Here is a 15951-nt window from a genome sequence, read left to right on the forward strand (position 1 = left end):
TCTCTCTCTCTCTCTCTCTCTCTCTCTCTCTCTCTCTCTCTCTCTCTCTCTCTTCCTCTCTCTCTGAAGGAGGGAGAGAGGCGGGCAGAAGGGAGGGAAGGAAGGCGGAGGTGGGGAAGGGGAGGAGAAAGAGGAGGGGAGGTAGCGATGGGGTAGGCATCAGAAAATCAGGGAGAGGCCCTGGACTGGAGAGGAAAGTAGAGCAGGAGATGAGTAAAGGAGGAGGGAGAATGGAAGAAGAGGAGGAAGGAAAATCTAAAGAGAAGCTAGAAGAGTCGTGGTAAGAGCAGGAACCCGGAGGCCCACGAAGCAAAAGGGACTCGGACCTGAGACCTAGAGGATGAGAAAGTCTGTAGAAGTGAGCTGCGGACTGGTCAGCAGGGAGAGCAGAGGATATGGAAATTCTTCCGGAAAACTTCTATCCTCACTCTTGTCCTCGCCTGGGTTCTCCGAACCCGCAGGCCAGGCAGACTGAACTGCGAGGGACAAGACCTGGCAGTGCTTTGACGCTAGCACCGGACCATCCAAGGGGAGCACAGCCTTCAGGGATGCAGGGCACCACAGGGACTCTCCAGAGTGTCTCTAGGATAGAGGAAGCCGCCAGAACCTCGGTTACCCTTAGTGACCGGGAACCGGCGACCATGGGAATGCTTGGGGATGACAGGAACTCTCCAGGGTGTCACTAGGACAGAGGGGACCACGGAGACCTTAGTGATTCTTGGGGAGAGCCGAGGACTTAGTGATGCCCAAGGAAGACATAGAGACCCCGGAAACTGCTTGGGAATCTGGCGCGAGGACGGGGAAATTCAGGGATTGTTCCAGGGAGGGACAAGGGAGGCAGTCCAGACGCTAGCCTGGCCTCGGGACTGAGTGCGGTTGGGACCTGGGTCGTTTTTCCGTCTCTTAAATTGCTTGGTCTGAAGCGTTTCAAGAAGGGAAGGCGGGATCTCTACTAGCAGTTGGGGCGCTGCAGTATCGCGGCGCCTGGGACTGAAGAACTCGGGCGAGGTTGAGCATTTGCACCCTTGTCCTACAGGTGGAGCTCTTACCCGACAGAGACCCGGACAACGATGGGACCAAGATTAGTGTGAGTGTCACAGGGACCAGCGACAGGGGGCACATCCTTTAGTAAACTGCCAAGGGGTCCAAGATGGATATTAGTATAAACGGTTTTAGATGTAAAACGGTTTAATTCATTGAGCTTGAAGAGGTAACTTTACAAATTCAGAATGAGAGACAGTTATCTCTTTATACCTCATTAAATCCCTAAAAAATGAGTCAAATTTAGAGTCCATAAATAAAATTGCATATTTTAACCATGTAAATAATTACAAATTGGCCATAGTGTTATTTTGTTAGCAAGTGGGATTATTGCACTGTTTTTATTTATCTTTTTCACACTCACCTAACAATGAAGGCCTGCAATATTTCAACATTAATAATTTTAATAATTCAAAGTAATAGAAGTACCTACTCTCAATATAAAATAAAAATCTCAAGAAAACAAAAATGAAACCATCCATTAGGACTTTGAAATGTAATGAAGTAGTATAAGCCAATTTGGATATTATTCATAATTCATGTAAAGTATTTCTAAATATTGTATTCAAATAAATCACAAAAATATAAAACCAAAGTAAATATACACCTGTTGTTAGCCCAAACTGGCCTGATGGTAATATAAAGATGTCGATTATTTGTAATAATTACAATAGCGATGGCTAGAATATCCTCCATCATCCTTCATTTCTATGTTTATAAAGATCCATCATATCCTTAAACTTGGCATATGTAATCTTTGAGTCTTTCATTCATGGGTTGATATATAATATTTATCAAATTTAACTGCATATATAAATATAATACACAGTATATATTTAATATTACATTTTAGACATATGATCTTATTATAATCTGGATAAGATTATTGGAGTAAGTGGAGTTGACCTCAGTTTTGAAAATCAAATCAATGTTCCATTAACAGCATCACAAGTTTATATAATGACTGGAGCATATTACTGAGCCTTATTCTGTAGCTTGAGTCCTGCTACCCTCTGTTAGTAGGGAATTTGGAAAAAAATATTACTCTCTAAGTCTATAAGTAGTGTCTTCAGTAAAGTGCACCCTCTTTTAAACGATTATAACCAACACTCCCACTACCTCTTGCCCCATATTTGAGGGAGTTGTCATATAGCTGTAAAGAAGAAAAATCTATGCAGTGTTTCATCCAGCAGAGCCAACCAGGCAGAGATCAGTCTCGTGTTGTGACAGTCTGGGAAATGAGGACAGTAGAGTCACTCTGGCACTGCTAAAATTGCACTTATGACCTCTCAAGTCTGTGAATGGGCTTGCTCATAGAACAGGATAAATAATGACCTTCAGGTTTGTGCTACGAAGCCAATAAGACGCTTAAGTTTCCCAACATTAGTAAATTTAAAGAGTGAGAATAAAACCCTTTGATATGAAACTTTGTTTTTCACCTGCAATTTTTCAGACAGTGAAAGTCCAAGGCAATGATATCTCCCACAAGCTTCAGATATCCAAAGTGAGAAAAAAGGATGAAGGCTTATACGAGTGCAGGGTGACTGACGCTAACTACGGGGAGCTTCAGGAACACAAGGCCCAGGCCTATCTGAAAGTCAATGCTAACAACCATGCTCGGAGGATGCAGGCCTTTGAAGCCTCACCTATGTGGCTACAAGACACGAAGCCTCGAAAGAACGCGTCATCGGTGGTTCCCAGCAGCGTCCACAACTCTGCCAACCAACGAATGCACTCCACCTCCAGCCCTCAAGCGGTAGCCAAAATCCCCAAGCAAAGTCCACAATCAGGTATGAAAACGCATTTTGAGCCTTTCATTTTATCACTCACAACCCTGCTACCCAAAGCTCGGTTCAGTAGCATAGAGAGATTATTATTAAATGGCTTTTCAAATAGGAGACTGAGTTCGATTGAAATAAGGAGACATGAGCCATTGAGAGCAGGAGGCTGGACGTTCAGGATGAGTTTGCTCCATTAATCCCTGGCACTGTTTCATATCCAGGGATCTGAGAGCTGCACCCTTTTATTCTCCTCCTTCTTTCTGTATTTACACACTATAAGAACAATAAATCATGTAATGTTGGCTACATTATAAATGCATGTTCATTTTCTCTACAGATTTATGTATCAATAATGACCCAAATTAAGAGGCTTTCACTTAATCAAAATGGAAATGAAAAAGACTCACCATAATCATCCATATATTTAGTGACCTCTGGCTTTAAGCAGAGCTATTCTCCAAGGGCTTTTGATTTTGAAGGAGAAACTTCAGCTGCCTGAGATGAAATTGATGGTGATAATGGCAGCAAGTTGGGCGGGGGGTGGGGGGGCAAGGAAACAGTGCAGAGATAAGGCAGCTCCTACAAATGTACCTTAGATGCCAATTTGGAAACTTAGTCACACATCTCTGGAGTCAGCTGTGCAAGTTAAAGCAATTCTGAACAGCATTAACTTATGCAATTGTTCCACCAATGGAAACTCACTCTACTTCTAACCTTGATGTGGGATAAAGGCTGGCTGGGTTGAGCAGGCTTGTACAAGACCCCTGGCTGTCCTATTTTCTCAAACGCTTTGCCTAACACAGGATAAGGGTAGCATCCTGCTCAAGCACATACCTGATAAATGGAATCACTTGTTGTGATGAGTTATTGCTTCTTCCTTTCCACTTGCAATTTTTCTGGAAGTGAAGTCCAAGATAATACTATCCACTGAAAGCTTGAGATTTCCAAGTGGGGTTTATGCCATGAGTCCTTACAGAAGTGCAGGGTGACTGAAGCCAGCTATAGGGAGCTACAGCAACACAAGCCCAGGCCTACCTGAAGGTCATTAGCAATAGTCAATACACACTTCTAAATTCTAGCTTGTTAATATGGTTAAGAAATATATGTGCCAGGTCTGGCGTATAGCTCAGCTATACAGCACTTTATTAATTTGTGTAAAGCCCTGGATTCAGCCTCCAGCATCTTAGAAAAAAAAATCAATCAATCAATAAAAACTAATAAGATTACGTATGCCAACATGCATCTCCTCTTTATGCTTCTTGTTTGAATAGACATGATCAGGGAGCTCAGATGGGGTCCTGTGCATTCTCTTTGCTCTAGATGCTGATGAGACTCCTGTTATGTTTTAATCACATTAACATAGCCATCTGCTGAGTGATGGCTGAGCCTTTCTCTAAACCAGTTTTTTCTGGCTTTGTTTAATTTTTCTTATGATCTCTTTTGTTTTGCAAATTCAAAAACAAAGCCTGTAGAGCTACTAATGGTTTCATTGTGAGAGAATACAAATGGGTAGATCTCAATTAGATTTCTTAACTATTATTTTCCAATGATGAAGTTGTGATCTTTTCATCTTCTTTTATATTCTAACCCCAAGAGGCTAAACTCTACCTGTAGAATTACAGCAGTCCTTGGCAGTCAATTTACAATAAAATTAATGAGAATTCTAAACCCTAAAGAGAAGTTATTAGCATATATAGAATATTCCAAGCTAGACACCATAAATCTGTGTGATAAAGTCAAATGGAGCAAATATTACATGTGAGAAACTAAAAGGAATGAAGTGTTCTCTTTCTAAAATATCCTATCCACTTTATGATATAAAATAATGTACTCTAAAAATATGTACTTTATTTTGCTATCTCTCTTGGAGCTGTGATTGGAACTAAATTATGAACTGAATATCTTCAAACAATTTTCAAGGAAAATTACTGCCCATTTTGCATCTTCCCATCAGCCCTGTCCTTAATGCAAAATTGTTTTCCTAAAGGTTAAAGGAGAGGAGGGTGTTCTCTCCTGGAAGCCTCTATCCAGTAAACACTTTGTGTCACTCCCTTCTTGGCTGTAGCAAAGAGGAACCTAAATTTTCTCAAAACGTTCAGTATTCCTTCTTCTACCAGTGGATATGGGAAAAATCTCCCATGCACTTTTATGCACAGCTTCTAATCGTCTTGTTCAGAAGCCAAGGCTTTCCAGCCACTCTAATGTGTTGTCTAAGTTTCATGCCTGCAAGATCGTCTCATACAACACAATAACTAAGATGGATATTTACACATTACATAGACATTATACATGTGACACTCCTGTCCCAGTTAATAATTTTGCTTTGCAGCTTTCACAAAAGACTCAAGTGCACCTTATTACAACATCTCCTTTATCTACTCATTTACCTTCCATGTATGGAAGGCATGACACACAGAGGAACACAAAAGTGAAAGGCGCACTTACTCCCTCTACAGGATTTGTTTAGTTTCCCATTTGGAAAAAAATAAAATAAAATAAAATAAAATAATTAAAAATTTAAAAAAATGAAAAAGGATATCTATAGATTCCATAGAGTGTGCAGTTTTTTTTATGGTGAAGACATAAAAATGAAAATCTTTCTGTGAGTGGCAAGTCTATACTAGCCTTTTATAGTTTATCAACAGATATAAGGAGGCTTACATCATGTATAGCAGTGGTTCTCAGCCTTCCTAATGCTGCAATCCTTTAATACAGACCCTCGTGTTGTGATGACATGAAACCATAAATTTATTCTGGTGCTACTTCATAAATTAAATTCTGCTACTCTCGTGAATTATAATGTAAATATCTAATACGCAGGATATATGATATATGACCTCTGTGCAAAGGTAGTTCAGCTACTGGAGAGGTCATGACCCACAGGTTGGAAATTACTTTTCTCTAGCATCATCATATTAACCTGTGCCACAATAAACTAGTTTCTTTGGCTCTTTGTTTTTATTACACTCTTTGGCTTGTCTATTTAGATTCACATGCTTAACTCTAAATTCATACAATTTTCCTGCCAAGTAATTCCTGCATCTTTACAAAGGAAACATTAGCTGACAATAACTTTAGATAAAATCTTCAAATTGTTTTAAAAGGTAATTTAGCTTTAAAGCAAAATTAAGATGAAAAGAAAGAGAGAAAAAAGTCCTTGTGACCTACTATATACCCTGTGACCTTCCATATTCCACCAGAGATAATAGTGGAACTAGTCCTAGGTGTTTTCCTCAACAATTTCATCAAAGCTAGTGATTATATGTGTTCCTTTCTTTCTTGTAATTATTTTCTTTCTCTCTATAAAATCTTTCATAAATGACAAAGTTATAAATTCTTAACTTTTAAAACTTTTTAAATTTTATTTTTATCTTATAACCAGAACTAAATTTGAAATAATAAAGAAAATATAATGCAAACAGGTAGACATAACTTTCTTACTATTTTTTTTAATCTTCAGTTCTTTAAAGCTCTCTCCAGTTCTATGTACCTGGGACAGAATTTGTTCATATCAAACTCAGGTTCCCATCATATTTTTGATTTACTATGTTTTATTTTTATAATACACAAAGCTTAGAGGAAAAAAAAGTGCCATCAGATTTAATGCATGAGCCAATCAGGTGAAAGTGGGAAGATGTAGTAATTACTTGGCAGGAAAATTGTATGAATTTAGAGTTAAGCATGTGAATCTAAATAGACAAGCCAAAGAGTATAATAAATACAAAGAGCCAAAGAAACTAGTTTATCGTGGCACAGGTTAATATGATGATGTGAAATGTCAGGGTGGAATCTTGAAGCCAACTTTCCATAAAGTTGGAGACTTCCTCTAGCTCCTTCTTACCCCGCCCCCCAATATCCCTGAATGATCAAGCTAACCTGAATGATCAAACTAACCTGTCTTTGATTTTGCTTCCTGTCTCCTCCACTCCCCATCTGCAATCCTTCAGAGGCTAAATTTCTCCTACACTGACCCAGTCAGCTTGCCTTCTTTCTTCTCTTTCCTTCTCGTTTACTGATCATTCCAACCCACCTGACTAATAGACAAATAAAACCAAAGGAAGTCATCCCCTCACTCTCTCTTCCCACTGGGCAAAGCCAGATCGTTGTATTTGACCATGTGAAGCCAGTTCCTCCCAGAAGAGTGATATCATGCTCTCTCCTCTTTCTACCTCAGTCCCTCAGGGTACTGCTCACTTCTTAAGAGTACTGCTGATGCACCTGTCAAGTCCCTGATGTCTATTGCATGTTCTCTTATCACTTATCCTTTCCTACATCTAGGCAACACTGGTTTCCTTATGGCCCACTTCTGAGATTCTGACCTCTGTTGCATGTGAAGACTGGTCCCCTGTTCTTTGTCTCTTTCTGATTTATTTTCTTCTTGACATCAGTTTCTTCTATGATGCTATTCTTCTGTCATTCATAACTTCTTGATGTTATCCTGTAGTTTTGACTGCTAATTTCCTTAGAAAATGTTTTCATTCACAATTCTAATTTCCCTCAGGAGATCCAGACAAGCGTTCATAATTGTCCTTTTAATCATCTCTGAATGTGGGTACTCAAAGCCTTGTGAAAATATAAGACAGGAGCACATTTGTTGGTGCTCTAATACTGAGAAGTAGCTTCTATTTTCCTTCAGCTTGAGTTTTAGTTAGCCTGGGACCATACGACTAATAAATTTTGGGAAAGTTATGCAATTCCAATTCTAGGCTTTATAAGAACTCAAAGGCATCCTTACCTCTTGGGGGCCATGACCATAAACAAGCCATCTTGAACACCCATCATTCTCCAGCCAGCATCTAATCTCAGCCCCAAGTCCATCTCCTACAAGCAATGCTCCCTAATCAGGAAATAAAATCCATTGTTTCTTCAGCGAGATCTCCTTCATCAGTTTGGTCATAGCTGCTCTGAAGCCAGTGTTGTCCCTTGTGTTGTGAAAAATGCCTCTTTTCACTCTGCAAACCTTATGTTTCACTCTGCAGGCCAACTAGGACAGGTACTGCACTAACTCTTCCTTGGAAACAGATAGTAGATATTGTAAGAATTTAAGCCGGCTCTACATGACTACAAGAAGTGAATATTTATGCCACAATCTCCCAAATGATGTAAACTATAGACAGTGATTCTTGAAGTGAATCCTCCACACTGGCTATGCAAGAGAGCATGCATCACTTTTCCATTCTAACACCCCATCCAATACCTACTCAGTTATAGCCTCTGAAGACAAAAAGGACATCTGTATGTTTGTAAACTATAAGAACGACTAGTTTTCAAAAGTCATTTGGAGCAAGAAAAGAATAAGAGATCTATTTGCAAGGTTGCCAGCACCTCAAAATACTCATAGAGACTTTTCTGTGCCTACTGTATTTTTCTAGTGTTCAGAAGGATTTACAAAGCTTTTTTTTTCTTCACTCCAGGGATGAACAACTGTGAGTGGAGAAAGCTGGCAATGGTTAAGGATGTCTTTAGTATTGTTGCTACATGTGGAGCCTCTAGTCACTCAGTGGGAATGCTGGTTCTCTGAACTCTGAAACATAATTTTTATTTTTCTACCATGATATTATCCTTAGAGCTGAGAGTCAGCTGCTGGCAAAGCTGCCAGAAGCCCAGGGCTCACTGGAGCTCCTCAGCTGCTGATAAACATGGCAGCTCTCCAAGAGTGGCTAGGTACAAAACTCCTTAAATCAGAATTGCAGAGTAATTGGAAAAGTGGGCTGAGGAGTTGAAGTCCTTTCATGAAGAGTAATGTGGTATATAAGCCAGTGCTGTTCCACACTGAGGTACAGAGCCATTGCACAACTCAGATGTTAATGTCGATACTTAGGATAAGTTAATTTGACCACTATTGTTCCATCAACTAAAAGGCAGCTGTGTAAATGGATAGTCAGTGAATAAGGAGAAAAACAGATGAGAGGCAATGATTTAGATACCACAGACCAAAGAATGTACCACAGCTGCTAAAATAGGAATTATGTAAATGAGGAGTCGAGACAGGTTAACTTTTCCAGAAACCATTAGCAAATTTTACTAACTGAAGCTTAGCTATCTTCTTCCTGAGTAGGTTTATCAGATCACAGTGAAGGTTCACTTGAGGCTTTTTTTATGTTTTTTTAATTAGGTATTTTCTTTATTTACATTTCAAATGCTATCCCAAAAGTCCCCCAATACCACTCCCCTACCCACCCACTTCCACTTCTTGGCCCTGGTGTTCCCCTGTACTGAGGCATATAAAGTTTGTAAGCCCAAGGGGCCTCTCTTCCCAATGATGGCCAACAAGGCCATCTTCTGCTACATATGCAGCTAGAGACATGAACTCTGGGGATACTGGTTAGTTCATATTGTTGTTCCACCTATAGGGTTTCAGACCCCTTTATCTCCTTGGGTACTTTGGTCTTCGTTCTTCTTGAGTTTCATGTGTTTTGCAACTTGTAACTTGGGTATTCTAAGTTTCTGGGCTAATATCCACTTATCAGTGAGTACATATCATTTGAGTTCTTTTGTGATTGGGTTACCTCACTCAGGATGATACCCTCCAGGTCCATCCATTTGCCTAGGAATTTCATAAATTCATTCTTTTTAATAGCAGAGTAGTACTCCATTGTGTAAATTACCACATTTTCTGTATCCATAAGCCATCTATTAGACAAAACAGAATCTGTCAATATTCTAAACCGGGTCTCAAATGGTGTGTCTTCTGATATGCTGTGGAACTGCAAGAAGCTGCTGCTGTAATGAACATCTTACTGGGTAGATGACAAAAGGATTAGAACTACTAGACATATTTTACCCTTTGGGTTAAAAGACCACACATCTTGAAAGAGAAATGAAAGGCAGCAGTCCTTCTCCAAGAAATACTGCTGCCATGGAGATGAAGATAATTCACACCTAGTTCATGTCTTGGCTGAGAAGCCCAGGGGGATGGACTCCTTGCCCTGCCTCTGATGCCAGCAGAGGAATAGCGTACTACAGTAAAGAAAATGGAACCATGATCAAAAATGTATAGCTCTGTGGTTTTACTTTTCCATTCTCTGACAGCAGACTAAAGCAAAAATCCTCAGACTTCTGAGAATTATATATTAAGGGCTTGGCACTCAATAACATCTTAATAGTAAATGGTAACCAGTCACAATGCACCCACTGCCCTCGTTGCACAGGCTTGCATGTTATTACCAGCACAAAGTAATGAGAGTACACTTGTTCATCCTAATCTACAGGGCATGCATTTCAGAACCCATGAAATTTTAGATAACATCAACCCTATGAATACTGTTCTCTGCTTTTGTGCACATGCTGATAACCCAGTTTAAACTATAAATAAGTCATAGGAAAAGATTAGCAAAAGCAATCACAAAGTTAAAAGAGCTATTTAAAGAGCCAAGACAATGTGGTTTCTTTATAAAAAATCAAGACAAATATTTTTTAGTATTTTTCATTTATTTTTATTTTGTGTATATGGGTATTTTGACTCCATATATGTCTAGTGTAACACATGAATGCAGTGCCTGCAAAGGCCTTACAGGGGTACTGAATTCCCTAGGCCTGGAGTTTTAGATGTTTGTGAGCTGCTGTGTGGATGCTGGAAATCAAACCCTGGAAGGGCAACCAATGGTTTTAACCACTGAGCAATCTCTCCAGACACATAAGACAAATGCAATTTTTGGAGAGCTGTTGACCATAAATAAGTGAGACCGAGAAAGAGAAAACTGTCGCTTAGGAGGAAGGCTGTAAATGGCTGGGTCCACATGTTGTATGACACAGATTTCCCTTTGGGGGCATGGAGATGTGATAAGTTAAAGTCTTCTAGGTTTGTCTCTTGTCATTCCAAAGCTTTCTTCCTCCTTCTGACACAGTGCCATTAGTAAGTGGTAGGTTTCCATCTATAGAACCACATCATATTGGCCAGCAGCTATTTTGCTCAAAGTTGCAATTATATCTTTAATATAATTAAAATAAAAATAAACATTCAGAGAATTTTAAGAAATGGATCTGAATAAGCAGCAAGACTTTGAAAGCTGTACATATGCAGACTTTCATCTAAATTAGATTCAAGGCTTCAACAAAGTCTTTGAAAAAATCTTAAATGATTAGAGATACAGCTGAAATATACAGAAATGAAAATAGTTTCAAAACCCTTAACAGTAAAGAAAAGATTAAGTAGGTAAAGCCAATAATGAAAGATGATGAAAGTCTAGTTTGGAATTCCAGATGGATACAGACAGATTCCTCGACTGTCTTCCAGCCTTTTGTTGTGGGTGACCTTCCCTCGGAATCACTCTGAACTTTGGAAATGCTTTTTTCATAAAAACTGACATGACAATGCTCATGTCCTAGGTCATATTTGAATAAAATAGTAGATTTTACAATCTAACTACCAAACCTAGCCTGTAGGTGAGGTCATTACTTCGAACCGTCTTCCTCCTCCCCCAAAGCCTGTGTCAAATGGGCATCTTTTAACCCTCAAGATATTTGAGACCCAGGGAGTGGCGAGGTTTGGTAGGGTGGAGTAGGGGAGTGGGAACATCCTTTTGGAGACAGGGAGTTGGGGGAGGTATGGGATGTGGAACACTCAGAGGGCAGACCTGGAGGGGGATAAAGATTGGACTGTAAAAAAAGATTAAAGAAAAAAATAAAATAAAATTCAATGAAGAAATCAAAGGAACACAAATGCGAGTAGAGTGAACAAAGATAGGAAAATTCTGAAATCTTATGAAATGATGAAAGTTAGAAACAAAAATATAAGAGAAATTAAAAGAAGCAAATTAGTTTCTATTTCCAAATGAAAATAAAATCAAAAATAGAAAGGTCAAATCAGAAATCTGAGGCTCTGAAATAGTTAGCAGGTGAAAATGACATTTACTGTAAGGAATTTAAATGTTTAATTAAATTTAATGGAATCTTGAAACAATGCCGGTTATATTTTTGTATAACTCTTAGAAATTGAGTTAAGCATGTCAATAGTAAAATGCGCTGTGATTATGTGAGCTACTGAGCAGGGGAAATCATGTGATAAGAATAAAACCTAAACTAATGTTACAAACGCAATTCAATCCTGTATCTAAGTACAATACCTAGGGAGGAAGTCAGAACATAATGGAGACTCCTCAATCATACTCAAAAGGGAAAGATGTAAAGGAGTCATTTTTGAAAAAGATAATAAATAATAACAGGTCACCTAAATGTAAATGGAGCAACTTACTGAGATGATTTAAAGCCAAATAAACACTCTGAGCATTGAGATGGCTAGACTCAGTACTGCAATTGTCAGACTCTTTGCAGTCATCCATATGTTTAATGAAGTTAAAATCCTAAGTAATTTTTCTAAAATTGGACAGATATGATTGTAACAAGTGCTGCCTACGGTCATGAGAGTATCAAGGTTCCAGTGAATTCAATGTCCTACCACTCTGCCCTGGGACAGAACAACTCTTCCTAAGGACAATTTGATTTGACAAGGAAGGTCAAATGTTGAGCTTTATATTTGTGTTCTCTGAAATTGTATTTGTGGGAATTAAGTTCTAGATCAGTAGTGAATCAGATGCCAACTTCTGATCATTCATGCTCATGACAAGTTTTCTTATAACAAAAAATGCACAGTGACTGAAACCAGAGAAGCCAACTGATGAATGTATTAAACTATACATTAGATATTATAAAGCTTCTAAAACTAAACTTTACAGAAAATTTAATGACAATAGGAAGATTCAGTATATAATATAACATGTGAAAGTACAGGTTACAAAGCCCTTAAATGAAACCATACATATGTAAAGTAAAACTTTAAACCAATCTGATCTATGTGTTAGTATTTCTTCTAGGCTCCACCCAACAGTTACCTGGCAATAGCCAAGTAGGAACCTGGCTTGCTATAAATGGATTGCTTGGCCTCTTTCTGACCTCCCGCTCTGGCCTCTCTCTCCCTCCCTCCACCCCTTCTTTCTCCAAGTGTTCATGACCAGCCTCTTTTCTCCTCCTCTTCCTCCTCCTCCTCCTCCTTCTCCTCCTCCTCCTCTCTCCCTCTCTCTCTCTCTCTCTCTCTCTCTCTCTCTCTCTCTGTCTCTCTCTCTCTCTCCCTCCCTCCCTCCTTCCCCCCCCTCTCCTTCTCTGACCCCTCTCTTTCTCTTATAAACTTCATTTCATACTAGACCTGTCTTGTGGCTGTTGCCTAGGGGGAGGGAAGGAGTGCCTCAGTATGGGTCCACTACAGAGCCCTCTCCCTCTATCTACCACGTTTTACAAAGCATCACTATGTTTATAGAAAACTAATAAAAATGATACATGAAAATGTACATTAAAAGGTAAAGATGTTAATATTTCATGTTCGTATTATACTGTCAGTACAATAACTTGATTCTTTGCTATAATTAAAAGTAAAACAATTTAATGATTAAACTGTGCCTGGTGGAAAAACAAAAGTAGGCATCTCATGAAAGTGCCATAAGAGAATTAAAGCAATACAGCTATGTGACATCAAGCTCATGACAAAATTAAAATAGATGCATGTTATGTATGTTCACATGTTTATAGTGAAGAACTGTTATGAAAGTATTATACTGAGAATTTCATATAGGATATAAAATTAGGAATATTTTATCCACATACACATATGCAACACCATACTTTCTTGACACTGAATACAAAATTTGTCTATCAAATCATTGTTTCTAAGCAGAAAGATTTGAGCTTGATGAATTTGTAAGTCGAGCACACATAATAGCCATAAATAAAATATTCAATCTGTTGCCCTCTCAATGAAGTTGCTCAGCCTCACAATTCAAAGAAATACTAAGAAGATGGGTGATGTGTCAGCACTGGGAATGTCAAATGAATCCATACACAGGAAGATTTATAAACAAGAGGCATTAGTATTTATCTGAATATTTCAAAGTCTCCTGCTTGACCCAAAGCAAACTGTGAAGCCTGAATTTCCAAGTCCTGATTTCATTGAGCAGACAATTATAGAACTATTGGGAAAATAAAGATAGAAGGTGAAATTAAATAAAGCAATTTTATCTTCAAAGTCATAAACATTTTAGTGAACATTAAATAATTCAGTCAGGTACTCTAAAGTTTTGCTGTGTGAATGTGTAGATAAAGCTCTGACAGACTCTATGGTAGCATCAGTTCATTTCTTGTGTCATTGAGATGTCATATGAACAAATAAGGAAAGGCATCTTTTGTAGCCAATTGTAAAATATTTCATTTATAACTTTTCTGATCAAACAAGCTCATGTGGTTTGAAGGTGACTTTACTATTTCTAGCCTTAATTAATGTGGAAAGATGCTGCATTAAAGGAGCAATCAATAGAATTACAACTTTTAAATGTAGTAAAAGAAAAATGGACAGAATTTGAAAACTCTATTTCAAACCATCTAAAATATTATAGAAGATTTAGAGCTATGAATTATATCTTGGTGTTTTAATGTTAATTTAGGGCCTCACAGTTTAGCTAATATAATAAGGGTAAAAAAATGTTCAGGATTTGAAGATTTATGTTTTAATTTATCTGAGTTAAAACAACCAGGATACATCATTGTTAAAAAAGACTAATAAATTTTTATATAAATTGGCTACTATTTAAGAAAATAACTTCTGGCCACGTATATAATAATGGCCAGAGAAAACGAAACTAGCACTGGGACCACTCCTCATTACAGGTTTAATGATAAAATCTGTACTGATATTTCAAGTGATACTTTCTGATGAGTTGTATCTAGAAGGTTAAAGGAACATTCTCTGATACCAAGTTTTGTTGATCCTTTGATTTACATGTCTTTTTTATTAATCATTTTATTTATTTACATTTAAAATGATACCCCCTTCTCAGTGACCCTGTCAAAAACCACCATCCTATCCCCTCTCTTCCCTTTATCCTTTGCCTCTATGAGGGTGCTCCTCCACCCACTTACCCTCTTCTGCCTCACCAATCTAGCATCTCCCTATGCTAGGTCATTGAGACTCAAGAAGACTAAGGGCTTCTCCCTCGCATTGATGCCAAATAAGGCCATTCTCTGCTACATATGTATCTGGACTATTTACATGTCTTGATAAAGAGACATTTTTTAAATTCTTCATATTAGAATCTCTAATTATTTAATGCTGATAGCCAAGAAAATAATCTCTCTTATATAAATATCTTGCAGAAAAAAATTGAAACAGCTAGATTTATAGAAAAAAAAAGTGGAGTAGGGGTGGGTAAAAACCATAGCACTAAGTTAATAAAAGCACACACAGAATCTTACCCCTTTGCTTTATATTGAAGGTTGGTATTGTTTTTTGGTTGTTTTGTTTTGTTTTGTTTTAATTAGGTATTTTCCTCATTTACATTTCCAATGCTATCCCAAAAGTCCCCCATCCCCTCCCCCCCCCCCCCACGCCCCTACCCACCCATTCACATGTTTTGGCCCTGGCGTTCCCCTGTACTGGGGCATATAAAGTTTGCAAGTCCAATGGGCCTCTCTTTCCAGTGATGGCTAACTAGGCCATCTTTTGATACATATGCAGCTAGAGTCAAGAGCTCCGAGGTACTGGTTAGTTCATAATGTTGTTCCACCTATAGGGTTGCAGACCCCTTTAGCTCCTTGGGTATTTTCACTAGCTCCTCCATTGGGGGCCCTGTGATCCATCCAATAGCTGACTGTGAGCATTCACTTATGTGTTTGCTAAGCCCTAGTTTAGTCTCACTAGAGACAACTATATCAGGGTCCTATCAGCACAATCTTGCTAGTGTATGCAATGGTGTCAGCATTTGGAGGCTGATTATGGGATGGATCCCTGGACATGGCAGTCTCTAGATGGTCGATCTTTTGTCTCAGCTCCAAACTTCGTCTCTGTAACTCCTTCCATGGGTGTTTTGTTCCCAATTCTAAGAAGGGGCAAAGTGTCCACACTTTGATCTTCGTTATTCTTGAGTTTCATGTGTTTTGCAAATTGTAACCTATGTCTTCGGTATTCTAAGTTTCTGGGCTAATATCCACTTATCAGTGAGTACATATCACTTGAGTTCTTTTGTGATTGGGTTACCTCACTCAGGATAATGCCCTCCAGGTCCAACCATTTGCCTAGGAATTTCATAAATTCATTCTTTTTAATACCTGAGTAGTATTCCATTGTGTAAATGTACCACATTTTTTG

The 15951-nt window shown here is 38.5% G+C and overlaps 1 protein-coding gene across 3 annotated transcripts in view; it reads left to right on the forward strand.

Annotated features, from left to right (window-relative positions):
- Vstm2a (V-set and transmembrane domain containing 2A) overlaps positions 1-15951 on the forward strand; it is a 31565-nt gene that overhangs the window by 2878 nt on the left and 12736 nt on the right. For all 3 annotated transcript variants that reach the window (XM_029484217.1, XM_021177967.2, XM_021177966.2), the window contains exons 3-4: positions 1037-1087; positions 2495-2831. In XM_029484217.1, the coding sequence (XP_029340077.1) occupies positions 1037-1087; positions 2495-2831 (388 nt within the window). The remainder of the gene's footprint in view (positions 1-1036; positions 1088-2494; positions 2832-15951) is intronic.

The sequence above is a fragment of the Mus caroli genome, chromosome 11, assembly GCF_900094665.2.
Source record: "Mus caroli chromosome 11, CAROLI_EIJ_v1.1, whole genome shotgun sequence".
In the NCBI taxonomy this organism is placed as follows: Eukaryota; Metazoa; Chordata; class Mammalia; order Rodentia; family Muridae; genus Mus; species Mus caroli.